Source organism: Muntiacus reevesi, chromosome 1, assembly GCF_963930625.1.
Source record: "Muntiacus reevesi chromosome 1, mMunRee1.1, whole genome shotgun sequence".
In the NCBI taxonomy this organism is placed as follows: Eukaryota; Metazoa; Chordata; class Mammalia; order Artiodactyla; family Cervidae; genus Muntiacus; species Muntiacus reevesi.
Genome location: NC_089249.1, coordinates 15,766,850 through 15,788,639, shown reverse-complemented (window position 1 = coordinate 15,788,639; position 21,790 = coordinate 15,766,850). Strand labels below are relative to the sequence as shown.

At 44.1% G+C, this 21,790-nt stretch overlaps 1 protein-coding gene across 1 annotated transcript in view; it reads right to left on the bottom strand.

Annotated features, from left to right (window-relative positions):
* RFX4 (regulatory factor X4) overlaps window positions 1–21,790 on the bottom strand; it is a 155,578-nt gene that overhangs the window by 89,341 nt on the left and 44,447 nt on the right. Inside the window, exon 4 of the mRNA XM_065938421.1 lies at window positions 16,125–16,248. Coding sequence (XP_065794493.1) covers window positions 16,125–16,248 — 124 coding nt within the window. The remainder of the gene's footprint in view (window positions 1–16,124; window positions 16,249–21,790) is intronic.

Genomic DNA, 21,790 nt, shown 5'->3' with positions numbered 1-21,790 from the left:
GAAATTTTTAGAACAATTGTTCTCAAAACTGTTCAGAAGGAAGAGCATCTAGAAGGGCTGAAACACTGATATGTTGCTGATGGTATATTAAAAGCGTGATGTATTAAAGTCATAAAATGTTGCAAAGGTAAACTGAAATCATGGGGGGATCGGGATGGGGAATACGTGTAACTATATGGCTGATTCATGTCAATGTATGACAAGACCCACTGAAATGTTGTAAAATGATTGGCCTCCAACTAATAAAATAATATTAAAAAAAAAAAAAAAAGAAAAATCAGTGGGAGATAAAGACTTTTAACTAGTCTCTGAATCAGCAATGGATAATAGTCAGCCAAACAGAAAGTCATTAAATGTTGATCAGCCCTAAAAAAAAAAAAAAAGAAAGAAAGTTGCTAAAAGAGTAGCTCTGAAAAGTTCTTATCACAAGAAAAAAATTGGAACTGTGATGATGGATGTTAACTAAAATTACTGTGATCATTTTACAATATATATATTGCAAATATTATGTTGTACAGCTAAAATTAATAAAATGTTGTGTCTAAAAAAAAAAAAAAAAAAAAAAAAAGAAACTGAAATCACAATTATAGCTGAAGCACATTGACGGTTTATATTTACCAGGCACTGTGGTAAGGCAGCCCTTTTAACAGTCATTATCTCAACAGTCCTCAGGTGGTCAGAACCATTTGACAGAGGAGGAAACTGAGGCTCAGAGCTATCAAGAAATCTCCTGAGTTCATGCAGCAGGTAAACGGTGGAGCTGGGATTCAAACCCATACAACTTGATTTCTGAACTTTCAGGCTGCATGTCAGCAAAGACTCCTGAAATAGCAAAATGTGGAATCTGGTGTGAAATTAGACATTCTAATATGGACACACTATAGCAGTAAGGTTAAGAAAAACATATGCAAGAAATTGAAGTAGAAAAAAAAAAGAAATTGAAGTAGAAGGAAACTATCCATGTGCTTAATTTTTTTCCTCTGCAAGTTGAAAAAAAGACCATCCCTGAAGAATCCTAAAGATTCCTCATGAGTCCTGTTGTCTGTGTCTGTGCCCCTCCACAGGTGTGCGAGCGACCTGGGGTCGGGGCAGATTGTGAGGACTCAAGGAGGAGGGCCGTCACTTAGAACGAGAGGAATCTTCAGCCTCATCTGTGTTCCCCGTTTATGTGGCTGACAGAAGCACAGGTCCCAGAACATTGTTGTTCGTTTGTGCTTTGCATTGCTCGAGCAAGGATGGCAGGAAGAAAAGAGCCATACAGTCAAGTAAGAGCTACCCACAGCCCGGATTTCCAAGTACCTCAAGCATCATGGGGAAGAGGCAGGATATAGATAAATTCAATTCATACAAGTGCGTCTGCTGCCCCAGATCTCCTTCCTCCAGTCTTCCCACCTCTAATGGGGGTTCCTGCCATAGCAGACACCCAGTGATGGCCCCCCACCTGCTCAGATCCAGCCCTGCCGCCACATGTATGACTTTAGGAAACTCACTCAATCCCTCTGACTTTTAGTGTTCTGGTCTGGAAGATGAGAAGGTCTCACCAACAGATCTCTTAAGTTCCTTTAATAGATTAAACTTATTTGTATTGAAGTGTTAGTAACTGGTAAGTATTAATGAATTATCCTGCTCTGTCATAGTTGCAGGACAAACGAAAGGCCTTAAATGAAAGGAATCAAGGATTTTGAGAAGTCATCAAGCCCTTGGGGGGGGGGTGGGGAGTGGAGAGGGGTATTTGCGAGGCCAAAGGGCCTCTGCATGTATCCAAATTACCCTGTAGTCACAGGTGTCCAGTTGCCTATTGGTGGATCAGCCTCTTCCTGATAAGTTCAACAAACCGTGGACCATAAATCATGTTACCCGCACACAGTCTAAGCTGGTGACCTGTTGCCACCTACATTGGATCCCGTGGGCTCCACATTTGAGAGTGCACCCTACCCGCTCTCAGGATTCTGGGGTCCATTTCCTAGTTGTGACACAAAAAAAGGACACATGGGGGAGAAACGGGTGAAGGTGATCAAAAGGTGCATGCTTCCATTTATTAGATAAATAAGTTCTGGGTTGTCACATACAGCATGCTGACTGGAGTTAAAAATACTGTGTTGTATGTTTGAAAGTTGTGAGGAGAGCCGATCTTAAAAGTTCTCATGGAACTTCTCTGGTGGTCCAGTGGTTAAGTATCCTGCTGCCAATGCAGGGGACACAGGTTCGATCCCTGGTCTGGGGAGATCCCACATGCCGTGGAGCAATTAAATCAGTGCACCACAACTACTGAGGCTGCACTCTAGAACCCGTGCAAGAAGAGGAGCCACTGCCATGAGAAGCCCACGTACCACAGCTAGAGAGTAGCCTAGAGAAGGCACTCCCTACAGCTAGAGAAAGCCCACGTGCAGCAAGGAAGACCCAGCACAGCCAAAAATAAACAAGCAAATTTCTCATGCTAACTATGAATTTTAAAAAATTCTCATCACAAGAAAGAAAGTTGTACCTTTGTGTAGTGGTGGATGTCAACTAAATTGATTATGTCGATCACTTTGAAATACATACGTATATCAAATCACTGTGTTGTACACCTAAAACTAATATAATACTAAATGTCAATTACAGCACTTTTTTTTTCTTTTGAAAAGAAAAGGGCTTTGTGGATTTCTGAAAAGCTCATATATGGATAAAATGGCTAAATGTCTACCCCCTTCCCTCTCTAATCAAACTCTAATTTTTTATTCCAGGAGACGATGGACTACATTTTCCCGCCTCCCTGATCGTCCACGGCAGCCAGTGAGACAAAAGGGAAACCACTGGGAGGGGCTCTGGGAAAGCTCCTAAAGAGAGCTGACTTGGCTGAAGCTTTGACCTTTCTCTCCCTACACCCTTTTTTCATGCTTCTTGCCAGGAATATTTGAGAAGGCAATGGCACCCCACTCCAGTCCTCTTGCCTGGAAAATCCCACGGACAGAGGAGCCTGGTGGGCTGCGATCCATGGGGTCGCTAAGAGTTGGATACGACTGAGTGACTTCACTTTCACTTCTCACTTTCATGCTTTGGAGAAGGAGATGGCAACCCACTCCAGTGTTCTTGCCTGGAGAATCCCAGGGATGGAGGAGCCTGGTGGGCTGCCGTCTATGGGGTCACACAGAGTCAGACACAACTGAAGTGACTTAGCAGTAGCAGCAGTGGCCTGGAACATAGGCTTTGTTGTCAGGCAGCCACTTTGGAGCATGAGGGGACCTAGAAATTAGAAGCCATCTGCTAGGGATGGCAGAGCACAGAGAGAGGGGTAGTCCAGGTAGCTCCCTGATGCTACTGGAGAGCTGTTATATAAGCATAGGTTATTTTCTTTTAGATTTACTCTATGAGAAGAAAAGTAAAACCGCTAATGTATTTAAGTCCTTGTTTGGGAATGAAGAGGGGCATCTTTTAACCACAACCCAACACCATTCCTAACTGACACACCTTCTGATTTCTACCCAGGATTTACCTCATAGGCAAGGCTCCAGTGGCCCTAGAGGCAACTATTTCATCTTTAAATGGGAACAAAGAAGGCACCTAGTTCACAGAGCTGTAGGAGGATTAAATGAGGTAATACATGCAGAGGGCTTGACCCAGTGCTTGGCAGAAGAGTCAGTGTTACTGTCATCATGATTCCTAGTTGAAAAGTGTCTCCAGCTTACATGGTAAAGATCTTTACACATTTGTAGACTAACTTCCCCCTGTGATAGATGAAGGGACTGAGGTTCAGAGAGGGAAATGGGGCCTGTTCAGGGTCACACAGAGAATAAGGGTGATAGACCCTCACATTCAAGGCTCAGAAAACTAGCATTATTGGGAACTCCTCACCTATTGCACATGGCAGGCCCTCAAGAGAAGTTTGAGGAAGAAGACATTCTTTTGCATTTCAGCCTCCACTGGAATGAATGCTAAAAGTGCCTGGAACGCATTCCAGTTAGAGATGTTCTCTTAGCCAGAAATCGGAGGCCCACTTTTTCTCTCTGGAAAAGCTTAACTCTTGCTAAACCCAGCTTGCATCTCTGCACAGGTAGAGCTTTTTGTTGTTGTTGTTCTGTTTGAGGGTTGCAATGGGTCTTGGCTCCAGGAAGGGGGCTCTTTGCTGGCAGTGTGTGGGCCGTGGGCTTAGTTCCCTGACTAGGGATCAAACACACATCCCCTGCTCTGAAAGGTGGATTCTGAACCACTGGACAACCAGGGATGTCTTATGGATGGAATTTTTTTCTTTGCTAGGTAAGAAGTGGATTTATTTAGAAGGAAACACATTTGGCAGACAAGAGTGTGGGCCACCTCAGAAAGCAGAGTGGCCTGGGTAGAGTTTACAGAACTTCTAAAAGACCAGTAGGGCTAATGGTAAAGAACCCGCCTGCCAAGGCAGGTAGACATTAAGAGATGAGGGTTTGATCCCTGGGTCAGGAAGATCTCCTGGAGAAGGGCATGGCAAACCACTCCAATATCCTTGTCTGGAGAATCCCATGGACAGACGAGCCTGGCAGGCTACAGTCCATAGGGTTGCAAAGAATCGGACACGACTGAAGTGACTTAGCACGCAAAAGACCAGTAGAAGAGCAGGAGAAAGAAGCATTTGGTGAAACGGAAACACCCACTTCCGCCTTCCATCTCACAAGGCTGTGGGCTGGGAGAAGGCATTACTGGGTACCGAGAGGTCTTCTGGACTAACCTGGTTCTCAGACTGCCCCTCACCCACCCCCTGAGGAGGTGAGAGTTTCCTCCTCTGCCCGTCCCTCCCATCCTGGGTGCTCACAGCTCAAGGGCACACCTGTCATCTTGTTTTGCGGTTTCTCACGTGCACACACCCAGAGGACTCCCAACCTCTTGCCCATCTCCTGAGATAAGTGCACTCCTAATAAATGGGTGAGCCCACGGGTTGAGGGGGAGGCGGGCTGGGAAATACTGGCAGGGGTTTCCAGTGCCTGGAACACCCTGAGGGGAAGAGCTGAAAGGGGAATATCTCAATTGCAGTGATCAGCATGCTTAACTGCTGAGAGATAGAGAGGCTGAGACTTCACTCCCAAATTTGATCACGTGGAAGTGTCCAGGTGACTGCTAATGATGACACCAAAGTCTAAAGGACAATTGTTTAGGCAAAACCTGCCTCTATACTGACCCTAACCCCCAAAATAACTTGCTCTATGTAAAGGAGACGGTTAAGTACATGGATTTTGGAACCAGACATCTCAGGTTCACATTCTGAATCACAGATCTACTTACAGGCTTTTTGACCTTGGGTGAGTTACCTAACCTCTCTGGGACTCAGTTTACCCGTCTATGAAATGGGGAAAATAACAGTTACCACCTCACAGAGCTGTTTGGGGGATTAGACAAGGTTGACATATGTAAAGTGCTTAGAACAGGGTTAGATACGTAGAAGGTCCCATGTAGGTGTTGGAAGAGGGTGCTTGCTATGAGCAGTGCATTCTCTTGGCAAAACTCTGTTAGCCTTTGCCCTGCTTCATTCTGTATTCCAAGGCCAGATATGTCTGTTACTCCAGGTATCTCTTGACTTCCTTCTCTTGCATTCCCGTCCCCTGTAATGAAAGGACATCTTTTTTGGGTGTTAGTTCTAGAAGGTCTTGTAGGTCTTCATAGAACCATTCAACTTCAGCTTCTTCAGCATTATTGGTTGGGGCATAGACTTGGATTACTGTGATATTGAATGGTTTGCTTTGGAAATGAACAGAGATCATTCTGTCATTTTTGAGACTGCATCCAAGTACTGCATTTTGGACTCTTTTGTTGACTATGATGGCTACTTCATTTCTTCTAAGGGATTCTTGCCCACAGTAGTAGATATAATGGTCATCTGAGTTAAATTCACCCATTCCAGTCCATTTTAGTTCATTGATTCCTAAAATGTTGATGTTCACTCATGTCATCTCCTGTTTGCACTACCAATTTGCCTTGATTCATGGACCTAACATTCCAGGTTCCTATGCAATATTGCTCTTTACAGCTTCGGACTTTACTTCCATCACCAGTCATATCCACAGCTGGGTGTGGTTTTTGCTTCAGCTCCATCTCTTCATTCTTTCTGGAGTTAGTTCTCCACTGATCTCCAGTAGCATATTGGGCACCTACCGACCTGGGGAGTTCCTCTTTCAGTATCCTATCATTTTGCCTTTTCATACTGTTCATGGGGTTCTCAAGGCAAGAATACTGAAGTGGTTTGCCATTCCCTTCTCCAGTGGGTCACATTTTGTCAGAACTCTCCACCATGACCCATCTGTCTTGGGTGGCCCTACACAGCATGGCTCACAGTTTCATTGAGTTAGACAAGGCTGCCATGTGATCAGATTGGTTAGTTTTCCGTGATTGTGGTTTTCAGTCTGCTCTCTGGTGAAGAAGGATAAGAGGCTTATGGAAGCCAGAGAATGCACTGGTCATAGCAAACACCCTCCTCCAACAACACAAGAGAAGACTCTACACATGGACATCATCAGATGGTCAATACTGAAATCAGATTGATTATATTCCTTGAAGCCAAAGATGGAGAAGCTCTATACAGTCAGCAAAAACAAGATCGGAAAATGACTATGGCTCAGATCATGACCTCTTTATTGCCAAATTCAGACTTAAATTGAAGAGAGTAGGGAAAGCCACTAAACCATTCAGGTATGACCTAAATCAAATCCCTTAGGACTATACAGTAGAAGTGACAAATAGATTCAAGGGATTAGATCTGATAGACAGAATGCCTGAAGAACTATGGATGGAGGTTCGGGACATGGTACAGGAGGCAGAGATCAAGACCACCCCCAAGGAAAAAAATTGCAAAAAGGCAAATGGTTGTCTGAGGAGGCCTTACAAACAGCTGTGAAAAGAAGAGACAGGAAAGGCAAAGGAGAAAAGGAAAGGTATACCCATTTGAATGCAGATTTCCAAAGAATGGTAAGGAGAGATAAGAAAGCCTTCCTCAGTGATCAATGCAAAGAAATAAGAGGAAAACAATAGAATGGGAAAGACTAGAGATCTCTTCAAGAAAATTAGAGATACCAACGGAACATTTCATGCAAAGGTGGGCTCAATAAAGGACAGAAATGGTAGGGACCGAACAGAAGCAGAAGATATTAAGAAAAGGTCGCAAGAATACACAGAAGAACTGTACAAAAAAGATCTTCACGACCCAGATAATCACGATGCTGTGATCACTCACCTAATCAGACATCCTGGAATGTAAAGTCAAGTGGTCCTTAGGAAGCATCACTATGAACAAAGCTAGCGAAGGTGATGGAATTCCAGTTGGGCTATTTCAAATCCTAAAAGATGATACTGTTAAAACGTGCTACACTCAACATGTCAGCAAATTTGGAGAACTCAGCAATGGCTACAGGACTGGAAAAGGTCAATTTTCATTTCAATCCCAAAGAGGCAATGCCAAAGAATTCTCAAACTGCTGCACAATTGTACTCATCTCACACACTAGCAAAGTAATGTTCAAAACTCTCCAAGCCAGGCTTCAACAGTACATGAACCATGAAATTCCAAATGTTCAAGCTGGATTTAGAAAAGGCAGAGGAACCAGAGATCAAATTGTGAACATCTGCTGGATCATAGAAAAAGCAAGAGAGTTCTAGAAAAACATCTACTTCTGCTTTATTGACTATGCCAAAGCCTTTGACTGTGTGGATTACAACAAACTGTGGAAAATTCTTCAAGAGATGGGAACACCAGACCACTTGACCTGCCTCCTGAGAAATATGTATGCAGGTCAAGAAGCAACGGTTAGAACTGGCATAGAACAACAGACTGTTTCCCAATCAGGGAAGGAGTACATCAAGGCTGCATATTTTCACCCTGTTTATTTAACTTATATGCAGAGTATATCATGAGAAATGCTGGGCTGGAAGAAGCACAAGCTGGAATCAAGATTGCCGGGAGAAATATCAATAACCTCAGATATGCAGATGACACCACCCTTATGGCAGAAAGTGAAGAAGAACTAAAGAGCCTCTTGATGAATGTGAGAGGAGAGTGGAAAAGTTGGCTTAAAACTCAACATTCAGAAAATTAAGATCATGGCATCTGGTCCCATCACTTCATGGCAAATAGATGGGGAAACAGTGGAAACAGTGACTGACTTTATTTGGGGGGGGGGGGCGCTCCAAAATCACTGCTGCACCCATACAATTAAAAGACAATTGCTCTTTGGAAGAAAAGTTATGACCAACCTAGGCAGCACATTAAAAAGCAGAGACATTACTTTGCCCACAAAGGTCCACGAAGTCAAAGTTATGGTTTTTCCAGTAGTCATGTATGGATGAGAGAGTCGGACTATAAAGAAGGCTGAGTGCCAAAGAATTGATGCTTTTGAACTGTGGTGTTGGAGAAGACTCTTGAGAGTCCCTTGGACTGCAAGGAGATTCATCCAGTCCATCCTAAAGGAAATCAGTTCTGAATATTCATTGGAAGGACTGATGCTGAAGCTGAAACTCCAATATTTTGACCACCTGATGTGAAGAACTGACTCATTTGAAAAGACCCTGATTCTGGGAAAGATTGAAGGTGGGAGGAGAAGGGGACAACAGAGGATGAGATGGTTGGATGGCATCACTGACTCGATGGAATTGAGTGTGAGTAAACTCCGGGAGTTGGTGATGGACAGGGAGGCCTGGCGTGCTGCAGTCCATGGGATCACAAAGAGTCAGACATGAATGAGTGACTGAACTGAACTGATGTAAGTGTTTGCTATTTTATTAATTTCATTAAACGTCCATGAATGCTGTATTTATAATTATACATTGCTAGACAGTTCTAGGGCTTCCCTGGTGGCTCAGTGATAATGAATCTGCCTGCTATGCAGGAGACCCAGATTTGATCCCTGGGTTGGGAAGATCCCCTGGAGAAGAGAATGACAACTCGCTCCAGTATTCTTGCCTGGAGAATTCCATTTGGACAGAAGAGCCTGGCGGGCTACAGTTGGACATGATTGCAAAGAGTCGGACACGACTCCCCGACTAACATACCCCCAGCCAGATACTTCTAATATCTGTTAAAAAGAATTGTCTTTAATAAGATTGGGTAATTTGACTGAGTATGATGTCAGGTATAGGCCAATTCTGAGCCCTATTACCTTGCGTTTGTTTCAATTGACAGTTCTGTTGTTCTCTCAATATTTATTTCCCTGCCTCTGCTGGAGCACTAGGGCTATCCCTTTAGAAGTGTTTTTTCTCACCCTGGCAAGCCTGGAAGCACCAGCAGCAGGAAGGAAAGGTCAGGGACGAGCAGAAAGTCAGACCATTCCCCTCCCCGCCCCCACTTCAGGTTTCCAGCCCCCATCAACTGGCCACTCATGGGGTGGGGTGGGCGGAAGGAGTCCTGAAGTAAACGAGAGACTGCAGTTTTAACTGGAGCACTGGACTGGACTTTCGTGTCTACAAGAGCATCTACATTATTGAAAAGAGGCTTGTTCTCTCAGTCGATAACCAAAAAGCTATTCAACCTGCCACAAAACCATCAGGGGTCCAGGAAGGCAGTTTGAGTAGAACACTGTTGAGAAGCAAAGCAAAGCCATTTTCTGTTTGCACATTTGGCCTGTTCCACACTCATTACACTTGTGGGAACTCATCTGGGTGTCTCTGAGAATAAGAGTGCAACACGAGGTGCGCAAAACCCTCCAGCACGAGGCCAGAGCCACAGGGTCAATCCTCAGGGGAGGAGCAGGAGTGATGGGCAGTGGAGGTCAGCTGGAGAGCACCGCCCTGCAGCCAGTGGAGGGGGACCCACAGGAGGTGCCCGCAAACACACTGCCGGACGCCTGCCCACAGCACACGGATGGCGATCCAAGCAGAGCACCCTGGTAGCTGGGAGGAGCCTTTGGAGAGCACCGACTGGGAGAAGTGACTCCCGCTGCTTTCCTCTAGCCACCCTGCCCCACTGACGCCTCCTCCAACCCTGGAGGAGTCAGAATAGGAAAGAAAAAAACTCCCCCTCCCCTTGCACAGAGCATACTCTGAGGCATAGACAGGGGGAGACTCTTACTTCCATGGAAGTCAGATGGAAGTTTTAAATTGGAGAGAACCCAGGTGGGCGCTAATGGTAAAGAACCCACCTACCAACGCAGGAGAAGACACTTGGGTTTGATCCCTGGGTTGGGAAGATCCCCTGGAGGAGGGCATGGCAACCCACTCCAGTATTCTTGCCTGGAGAATCCCACGGACAGAGGAGCCTGGAGGCTACTGCCCATAGGGTCGCCAAGAGTCAGACAAAACTGAAGTGACTTAGCACGCATGCACGGGCTTTTTCATAGCTGAGAATGAGTTTTAATAATCCATCCAGGGCTGATATGATGGCTTATCATGGCCTGATGTCATGGTTGGATGCAGGATTTCCCTGTGAGATTGTCAGAGAGCAGAATAGGAAGGATGACAGAGGACTCTGAAGGCAACTCTTCAAAGTCAGTGAAAATACGATTGGTTTCCACTGGTACCTCAATGAGTTTATCCTTACTTGGCAAGCGGGGTAATGGAAAGTGGGTACAATGCCAATTTCATATGGTGACCATATGGGTTAAACAAACTCCCACATGTCAAATGATTTATAGTGTTCTTGGTGAATAGCAATAATATAAATCATTCAGTCTTCAAATATCTGAAGACCTACTATGTGCCAGGCACTATTCCAGGGGGTTAGGCATGCATGGCGAACAAAGAAGTCCTCATAGAGTTTCCGTTCTAAGAGACAGACAAAACATAAGCAACTTATATATAGATAGATATAATATATATATATATACATTAACTATATGTAATTATATATTGCATACAATATATATATTGTATCCAATACAGGTGGCACTACTGATAAAGAATCTGCCTGCCAATTCAGGAAATGCAAGAGATGTGGGTTTGATCCCTGGGTCCTGAAGATCCTGTGGAATAGGAAACGGCACTCAACTCCAATATTCTTGCCTAGAGAATTCCATGGTCAGAGGAACCTGGTGGGCTATAGTCCATGGAGTCACAAGGAGATGTGCATGACTGAGTTCACACAGTATAATACAGTATAGATAACTATACATAGATAACTATAGTACAGTATAGATAACTATATATACTAGTAACATCATACATATATAAAATAGTTCAGACAGTGATAAGTAAAAAATAGAGCACAATAAAACAGAGGAGACAGAGTAGAATGGAGCCAATTCTAGATAGTGATGTCTTCCCCTTGGTAGAGAATTTTAGTTTTAAAAAGTGTTCTCATAGGACAGCCTCATTTTATCCACACAGTATTTTGGTGAGGGATGCTTCCAAGGAAAGGTAAGGAAACAGGAGCTCAGAAAAGTTAAGTGTCTCCAAGTTGGGTGACCTTTCATGACCCTAGTTAACAGCAAAAGCAAGCACAAGACTAGTCCAGCTAGCAGCCTAAGCATTCTCTGCAATTCCTAAATTAGTTCTGGCACCCAAAGTCAATACAACATTACTGGAAGCCAGTGCTTTTGGAGCTTGGCCACAGTGTTGGAGAGAGAATTTCAATTTCAGATCTCACTTGCAGCAAAGCAATTGTTGCCGTCCACTTTATCGAGAACAGGATCTCAGCCAGATGACTTTGGGAGAGCTTCACTACCAATGCCTGTTTCATTTCAGCCCACTTACGAATCAGATGGGAAGATGACCACCAGTTTAATTTTTCTCTAAAATCTAAGCTGAAAAAAAAAAAAATAAAATAAAATAAAATCTAAGCCAAAATAGTGAATTTTGCTTGTTCTGAGCTAAAAGTTCAGAGATGAATCATACATTCAGACAGAACTGCTCAAAGGAAGACTGTCCACGATTCCCCTCCAAGGATTTTCAGAACAACTAGTCCCTTTCTCTCTAGGAGATGGCAGCTGCAGCTTGCTCGGAGCCTTCAGGAAGGGCAAATGTGTCTGGGATTTCAATTCAAGAAACTTAATGCAAAAACCCTCAGCAGGCACCTTCTTCTCTGTGGCTGGAAGGACAGCCCTCCTTCCCACTGCACTTGAAATCGATGGCAAGGCAGCTGCAGAGAGCATTTTTCATCTATGCTTCTAATTCTATTAGAGTATTTCCCTGCTTTGGGACTGAAGAGAAGATGGCATTTGGATGCTTTTTTAAATGACTATTCTGAAAGCAGCTGGCACTGTAATTCTTAGAGAGGAAACTCACTACTGGAAAAATACTTTGAAAAGCCATTTGGAATAAATGAGACCTGTGGGTATAGATGTCACCAGGAACTAAGGGTTGGAGAGCAGAGGAAATTTGGTGGAGGTCATCCCAAGAAAGGAGAGAGTGAAGGGAACAGAAGGAGGAGCTCTAGGAGGAAGGATGCAGCAGTAGAGAGGGCTGGGATCAGCTTTGGGGAACTGGCAGAAGGAGGAGCAGGGAGCATTCTGAGATGGCAACATCTGTTCCATGGGACGATGTTTGGGGTGTAAACCACCACTGCAAACTTCAGTCTGTTAGGATCACAGATGCTTTCTGTGGGCTGCTTTGTGCAAAGCAAAGAAGACCCTGAGTGCCATCCCTAGCTCATGATGGTACAGAATAGGGCTGTCCAACAGAACTTGCTGTGCAGATGGGAATGTTCTGTTGGCAGTGTCCAATATGGTAGCCTCCAGTTACATGTGACTACTGTGTGTCTGAGGAACTGAATTTTAATTTTAAGATAAACAACTGTATGTGGCCAGTGGCTACTGTACTGAAGAGCACAGGTGTAGAGAGAGGTGGTATATATAGAGGGAGGAGTCCCAAGTCAAGGTGACCCTAAAGAACGCTCAAACTACCACACGACTGCACTCATCTCACACGCTAGTAAAGTGATGCTCAAAATTCTCCAAGCCAGGCTTTAGCAATACGTGAACTGTGAACTTCCAGATGTTCAAGCTGGTTTTAGAAAAGGCAGAGGAATGAGAGATCAAATTGCTAACATCCAATGGATCATAGAAAGAGCAAGAGAGTTCCAGAAAAACATCTACTTCTGCTTTATTGACTATGCCAAAGCCTTTGATTGTGTGGATTACAATAAACTGGAAAATTCTGAAAGAGATGGGAATACCAGACCACCTGACCTGCCTCTTGAGAAACCTGTATGCAGGTCAGGAAGCAAGAGTTAGAACTGGACATGGAACAACAGCCTAGTTCCAAATAGGAAAAGGAGTACGTTAAGGCTGTATATTGTCACCCTGCTTATTTAACTTACATGCAGAGTACATCATGAGAAATGCTGGGCTGGAAGAAGCACAAGCTGGAATCAAGATTGCCAGGAGAAATATCAATAACCTCAGACATGCAGATGACACCACTCTTATGGCAGAAATGAAGAATTAAAGGGCCTCTAAATGAAAGTGAAAGAAGAGATTAAAAAATTTGGCTTAAAGCTCAACATTCAGAAAGCTAAGATCATGGCATCTGGTCCCATCACTTCATGGGAAATAGATGGGGAAACAGTGGAAACCGTGGCTGACTTTATTTTTGGGGGCTCCAAAATCACTGCAGATGGTGATTGCAGCAATGAAATTAAAAGTTTTAAAATTAAAAGTTTAAAATTAAAATTAAAAGTTTAAAATTAAAATTAAAAACTTCCTTCCTTGGAAGGAAGTTATGACCAACCTAGAGAGCAGATTAAAAAGCAGAGACATTACTTTGCCCTCAAAGGTGCATATAGCCAAAGTTATGGTTTTTCCAGTAGTCATATATGGATGAGAGAGCTGGGCTATAAAGAAAGCTGAGTGCTGAAGAATTGATGCTTTTGAACTGTGGTGTTGGAGAAGACTCTTGAGAGTCCCTTGGACTGCAAGGAGATCCAACCAGTCCATTCTAAAGGAAATCAGTCTTGAATATTCATTGGAAGGACTGATGCTGAAGCTGAAACTCCAATACTTTGACCACCTGATGGGAAGAACTGACTCATTTGAAAAGACCCTGCTGCTGGGAAAAACTGAAGGCATGAGGAAAAGGGGACAACAGAGGATGAGATGGTTGGATGGCATTACCGACTGAATGGAGGTGAGTTTGTGTAAATTCCGGGAGCTAGTGATGGACAGGGAGGCCTGGCATGCTGGGGTCCATGGGAGAGTCAGACATGACTGAGTGACTGAACTAAACTGAACTTAACTTAAGGATGCAAACACCCTAGGACTTGTTGAAATCCTGGGGGCAGATTTAAGACTTGGAATGCTAGGCGGAGGTGGTCTAGGAGGTGCTAGGAGGAAGAGGTCAGAGATAAATCGATTTTACCTAGATCACAAGGTCAAGGAAACCCTGAGCTGACAATAGAGTTACAAAAGTATTTGAGAGAAAAAGGGAGAGAAGGTCCTTATACAGGCAAATTGGAGTTTCTAGAAATGCTGAATTTTTTTGGTTTGTTTTTGTTTCAGAACCTAAGTTAACCAGTGGCTGCTTGTATCTGTCCACAAGTATCTCATGGAGAATTCATAAGAATGACAGTTGTAATGCACATGGTAGGTGTTACTAAATATCTGAGCAACCTGATGACTGAGACCACAGCAGGTTATATCAGCCACCGCCATTCTCTCCTGTGTATCTTGCAACATCCCTGGGAAGAATTCAGGGGTTAATTCCCATTTAAGAGCTGACAGGACTGAGGCTCAGAAAGGTTATGTGATAAGTCCAGGAGAGCTAGGATTCTTGGTCGTTTGGTTCATCCAACCTGTCTTCCTGTCTGAGAGGCTTTATCTGGACTCCCCATCGCAGTCTCTGCCAGGGCACGTGTGAATCCGAGAGAATGTTGCAGGACCACAGAACAGGAATGCTCTCCGTCTGGATTCTTCCTTCTCCCACTGCCGAGGGCTCACAGTCTCCCTCCTTGGACTGGGAACCTCTCCACAGGGGGACCCAGATCAGGTTCCCTTTAAGTCCACTGCCTGCCATAATGCTTGCCACACAGCGTGTCTCAGTCAATACTGCCCAATGAATAAATGAATGGGCAAAAGCTGTTTTTTCATTGACTTTTTTAAAAAAAAAAGTTCTTTTCACTTTGGAGAACCAGCATTAATCCATCACACAAACATTTTTCCCTCCCTAAATCACCACTGAGCATCTTCACATCTTTTGAGTGAAGCCAGTTCTCAGGCACTTGGTTTCAGACTCTCCGGGGTGGTAGCTTCAGGCCTAACATTGCTCTGTTTTTGGTTTTTTTTCTCTCACTCATGAAATATCTGTTGGGGATCTGAAAAGGAAATTTCTGAAACTTAAACATCTTCTTGTTGTTTCAGTCCACTACACTCACACTCAGAACACTGGTAAGGAATAATGGTGCAGGACAAGACTGCCTGTTTTTTGTTGGCAGATGCAGAAAAAAAATTATGCATAGTAAAAAAAAAGCTAATAAAAGGAGAAAGAGTTTAGACGTATTGACTGAAATTGAGCGCTTTCAGGATGTAAAATATCTAGGTTTTAATCTATCAAATAAACATGATGAGTCTTTTTTTTCCCCATTGGAATACAACTATTTTTATTTTTATTTTTTTTACAATTGTTTTTTAGTGTTGTGTTAGTTTCTACTGTACAATGAAGTGAACCTTAAAGAAAGTTCCAGCTGCCTGCCTTGGCCTGCTGAATATGAACGTTCAGTGGTAATGATTTTCTGTAGAGATAACTACAGAAAACGTGTGGAATGTATTTTCATCATTAGTGGATAGAGAACAGTCAGGGCTGCAGTGATGGTACAAATCGTACTACCTCCAGCTGAGGACTCCCAGACTTCCACGCTGATGATGCAAGGCCCCTTCACAGTTTCTCCAAGTCTCTCGCGTTGCTAACCCAAGCCTGTCCCACTGACATCCACACAACATACTTTCCAGTTCAAGAACTACCTCTCAGAGAAAAGAAGTTACTGTTTGCAAATTAAGTACTGAGGAAACTCAAGGTAGACATTCACTTTTATTTTACAACATGTCTGAGTTGTTTGAAAACTTTAACCTTTGGTATTACTCTGCTTTGGCATTTGGTTTGGTACCACTTTGTTAACAATTGTTTGACATTTTAATGGCAAAGTAACCAAAGTATTTACTTTGGTAACCTAAAAAAAAAATGAATTATTTAAAACATGGTTAAGAACTACGTATCCGTTACTGAGAAGGGGAAGAAAAGGAATAAAGTGGGTGAGGATGGACTCACCTTCCCAAAGCTGGCAGCATTAACAGGCTGGGTATCATTCTTCTCACAGAAATCCAGGTAATGCATGTAGAGGGCGCTGCGGGGGATGCACACTCCTTCTGCAATCTCGTAGTTCTCCTCCAGCCTGGGGAAATAAACGCTTGATAAGAGAACCCAAGCAAGAAGGACCTGTTCTTTCTAGTCTTTCTCCAGAGCTGGGCAGGCCTGAAAAATAACTCTTCTACTACAGATGGAAACACTGAGACTCAGGAAGACAAAGCCACCTGCCTAAGGTCGGGCACGGAGTTGGCAGGATCAGACTCCTGGCCGCTTTGGGTACTACCTCAGGTCACTTTCCCAGCGCAAACTCCTAATCCCTTTCCTCTGCGGGGTCACTGAGCTGACTGCATTCTGGGTGAATCAGGCTCCCCCCAACTCCAAGCAACGATCCAGAATCTTGCAGGTGCCCCCCGACCTTTACCCAAGCTACCCACTGGGTAGCTGTCTCTAATAGGTGTCAATATCTTGGCACTTCTTGGCTAATGAGAGCAGCAGAGTGAGACAGCCAGGGAAAACGAACACCCCACGACAGGCTGGGAAGCTCAAGAGGCTCTGACCTGCTCACTGAGGGAGGTTTTGTGACCACGGCAGGGGGCTAAACTGCTTGTTTCCTTTAGACTCACCTTCCCTGCTGCACTGAGGTTATATCATATGATTCCATACCCATCACCTTCTTAATGACTATGGGTTAGGGGTTCAGGGTACCACTCTGTGGGCAGATTCTTTACTGTCTGAGCCACCAGAGAAGCCCAGGGAATTTCCACCTGGGTTCAAATTCTGGCTTTGGCACTTGCTGGCTTGGTGACCTTGGGCAAGCTATTTCACCTCAGCCCTCAGTTGCTTTCTGGAGGTATCAACTGTAACTGCCAGACTATTACCTCTGATTGTTGATCAGATTGTAACATGTGACAAAAACCAGCATGGGGCTTGGCATGTGGTGAGCACTTAGTAGGTGTTGGACTTCATTATCATCCATGCTCCCTCTCCATAAAACATTTTTGAACACTCACATGTCCAGAATTTGTGCTAGATACTGGGGACATAAGAGTAAACTAGACAGTTTTTTTTTTTTCCCTCTTTAACCCAAACACCAAAACATAGACATCCAATCATCAAGTTCCCCCTCACTAAGTCAACCATGAAGAAAACAGAAGACAAGAGCACATTGGTGTTCACTGTGAATGTCAAGACCAACAAGCAAAAAATTAAACAGGCTGTGAAGACTTCGAGAACAAGTTTATGGTTGCCAGCAGGAAGGATGAGGGATAGGAATAGTTAGGGAGTTGGGAATGGACATGTACACACTGCTATATTTAAAATGAATAAACAAGGACCTACTATGTAGCACAGGAAACTTTACTCAATGTTATGTGGCAGCCTGGATGGGAGGGGAGTTTGGAGGAGAATCAGTTCAGTTCAGTTCAGGCCTAAATCATGTCCTACTCTGTGACCCCATGGACTGCAGGATGCCAGGCTTCCCTGCCCATCACCAATTCCTGGAGCTTGCTCAAACTCATGTCCATTGAGTCAGTGATGCCATCCAACAATCTCATCCTCTGTCATCCCCTTCTCCTGCCTTCAATCTTGCCCAGCATCAGGGTCTTTTCCAGTGAGTCAGTTCTTCACATCAGGTGGTCACAGTGTTGGAGCTTCAGCTTGAGCTTCAGTCCTTCCAATGAATATTCAGGACTGATCTCCTTTAGGATGGACTGGTTGGATCTCCTCCAAGGGAGGAGTCCAAGGGACTCTCAAGAGTCTTCTCCAACATCACAGCTCAAAAGCATCAATTCTTCAACACTCAGCTTTCTTTATGGTCCAACTCTTACATCCATACATGACTACTAGAAAAACCATAGCTTTGACTATATGGACTTTTGTTGGCAAAATAATGTCTCTGATTTTAATATGCTGTCTGGGTTAGTCATAGCTTTTCTTCCAAGGAGCAAGCGTCTTTTAATTTCATGGCTGCAGTCACCATCTGCAGTGATTTTGGAGCCCAAGAAAATAAAGTCTCTCACTGTTTCCATTGTTTCCCATCTATTTGCCATGAAGTGATGGGACCAGATGCCATGATCTTCATCTTTTGAATGTTGAATTTTTAGCCAGCTTTTTCACTCTCCTCTTTTACTTTCATCAAGAGGCTATTTAGTTCCTCTTTTCTTATTGCCATAAGGATGGTGTCATCTGCATATCTGAGGTTATTGATATTTCTCCCTGAAATCTTGATTTCAGCTTGTGTTTCATCCAGCATTTTGCCATTCATCCATGGCATTTTGCATGATGTACTCTGCATATAAGTTAAATAAGCAAGGTGACAATATACAGCCTTGATATACTTTTCCCAATTTGGAACCAGTCTGTTGTTCCATGTCTGTTCTAACTGTTCCTTCTTGACTTGCATACAGATTTCTCAGGAGGCAGGTAGGTAAGGTGGTCTGGTATTCCCATCTCTTGAAAGATTTTCCACAGTTTGTTGTGATCCACACAGTCAAAGGCTTTGGTGTAGTCAATAAAGCAGAAATAGATGTTTTTCTGAAACTCTATTGCTTTTTCTATGATTCAACAGATGTTGGCAATTTGATCTCTGATTCCTCTGCCTTTTCTAAATCCAAGTTGAACATCTGGATATTCTCGGTTCATGTACTGTTGAAGCCTCACTTGGAGAATTTTGAGCATTAATGTGGTAGTTTGAACATTTGTTGGCATTGCCTTTCTTTGGGAGGAGAATGAATACAAGTATATGCATGGCTGAGTCCCTTCACTTTCACCAGAAACTATCACAACATTGTTTGTTAATTTGCTGTTCATTCCCAGATGGGGCTTCCCTCGTGGGTCAGAAGGTAAAGAATCTGCCTGCAATGCGGGACACCCAGGTTCAACCCCTGGGTCGGGAAGATCCCCTGGAGAAGGGAATGGCAACCCACTCTAATATTCTTGCCTGGAGAATTCCATGGATAGAGGACCCTGAAGGGCTACAGTCCATTGGGTTGCAGAGAGTCAGATACCACTGAGTGACTAACACTTTCACTTTTCAGTACAAAATAAAAAGTTAAAAAATAAAAATAAAAACAGCCTGTGAAGAAGCTCTATGACATTTATGTGACTGAGGTCACACCCTGATCAGACCTGATGGAGAGGAAAAGGCATATATTTGACCAGCTCCTGACTATGATGCTTTGGATATTGCCAACAAAATTGGGATCATCTAAACTGAATCCAGTTGGCTAAGTCTAAATATAAAAGTTTTCATTATTGAAATAAAGCAAGAATGTAAGCATCCAAAAGAATCAGCCTCCTTTGTCATGGACACACTGGAAGGTTAAACCTCTTTTTCAACAAAACTGCTGGGGCACATGACAATTTGGGGAGTTCTCTTGAGCCCAGCTGCCATCAGAGCATGAGGCACACACTGTTCAATAAACTCACCAACAGAAAATATTTCCCCTTTGATGGTGAATTGAATTTTAGGAAACAATCCCAAGTCACTTGGAACCAAGTTTGAGGGCTTAAGTGACTGGAATACCCTTTTCTCCCAGTGATTTTTTCTAGGGGGTCAGAAATAAGGCATGATGCTAAAGCAATGAAACAAATGTCCTCAAGTGGCTTCTAACTTTCTCTGAGGGCACTTGCCAAAGAAGTGGTTCAGCGCTGTCGTAACTGAAGAGGAATGAGGACACGGTCTCCCAAGGTGCCCACTTGAAAGGGCAGTGGTCCTTTGGCTCATTGCAACATGTGGTTGAGAGAAAAATCAGTTCAATCATTTCATATTCCAAGTGCGTGGATGACGCAGACAGCCAAACAACCCAAGGGACGCGTGGACAAGTGAAGACGCCTGTGCTGACCGACCGGTCCCAGGTCATCCATCTCACCCACTCTCCCTTCTTCCGGGAAGGGGAACGCTGAGTAACGCCTGACAATTTTTAGAAGTGTTCCAGGAAATAGTTGATGCAATCCCTTCTAGGCAACCTAATTCCTTGAGGCTGGGGTGGTGTCTGAGTCACTTCTGCATTTTTAAAGTCCAGCAGACTTCTGGGTACACAGCAGGTGCTGAGTAAATGTTTGCTGGATAGATTGTTTCAGTCACACATTCCTTCAGCAAATATTTGTTGATCTCTTATCACCCACCAGGCGCGGGGGATGCCATGGTGCACAGGATGGTTCTTGTTTGTACTTGGAGAACTGATGAATGTGGACAGTGGATAAAGGGGCTTCTGAGGAGGCACTAGTGATAAAGAACCCGTCTGCCAATGCCATTCACAGTATCGTCTCCCTGGAAAAGTGAAGTTCAAAGGTCCAAACAACCAGCTTATGCACAAACTCATGGGGATCATCTGAAAAATGCAGCTTTCACAAAGTGGGGTCTCACAAACATTCTTTGTTTGGCCTGAACAGTGTTGGCCCAACTTTTAAAATTCAGGACATTTCACATAAGAAGCTGGATTTCTGGCTTCTTTTGAAAAGGCTGAGCTCTGGCAGCACTCAACCCATATTCCCGCATGACAACAATTGGCCAGAGTTACATGTACCCTGGGGTTGGCCAGAGTCCTCCCTCCTCACTATTTTTCTTACACCCAATCTATTTTCTGTTCCCTGTCTGCCTCCTGTAGGCTCCTGTGTTGACATAAGACACAATCTATGCCCTACTTTACTTTGCAGTTTATTTGAGGGAGAATAACACACAGAAATAAGAATATTTAAGTACTACAAATTCCCAACCACAAGTACAGAGGAAGGTGGGAAAATAGAAATTACTGTGAAGGTGGGAGCAGATGATTATGGTTCCATCTTTGTAACAACAACAAACAGTATCATCTGTTGAGCTCTTGTTAGGTGCCAGGCACTGGGTATGGATTATCTCTCAATAACCATATGATGGAAGTGTTATGCCCATATTTTAGATGAGGAAACTGAGGCTCATAGGGTGAAATTCATCTCCCTATGGTCATGCAGCTAGTACATAGGAGAGTTTTTCACACTCTGAGCCACTGTGGTATTCTGCCATGGTAGATGGAGGGGGTTCCAGGCAAGGAGAATAGCAAGGATAAGAGACCGATGTGGCACAAGCCTTGGATGATGGAGACACTGGTCTGAGTAGAGAATGGGGTGTGTAAAGCAGCATCTACAAGGAGAGAACTGTGGGAGAGGGGGCATGGAAAATCCCTGAATGCCACATAAGAGAATATGGCTTGGCATAAGAGTTAGCAACCTCCAGAGCTGAAGAGTTACTATGAGAATGGTGTTGCTTCGAGAGACAACCCCTCTGCCATCAGGCCCTCTGGGAGCACCCAGGACCTCGAACTTGGGGCAAAGAAGTACACCGGGGCAGATGATACCAGTAGCAGCCTCACGGTGAAGTGAAAGTCACTCAGTTGTGTCCAACTCTTTGCAGCCCCATGGACTGTATAGTCCATGGAATTCTCCAGGCCAGAATACTGGAGTGGGTAGCTTTTCCCTTCTCTAGGGGATTTTCCCAACCCAGGAATCGAACTGGGGTCTCCTGAACTGCAGGCAGGTTCTTTACCAGCTGAGCTATCAGGGTGAATGGGACCAACTGCAAGGGCACAGCCAGCCGTGGGCGGGGTGCGCTGTCAGCAAGAGGCAACCGGCTCTGCTCTGGAGCTGTGCTG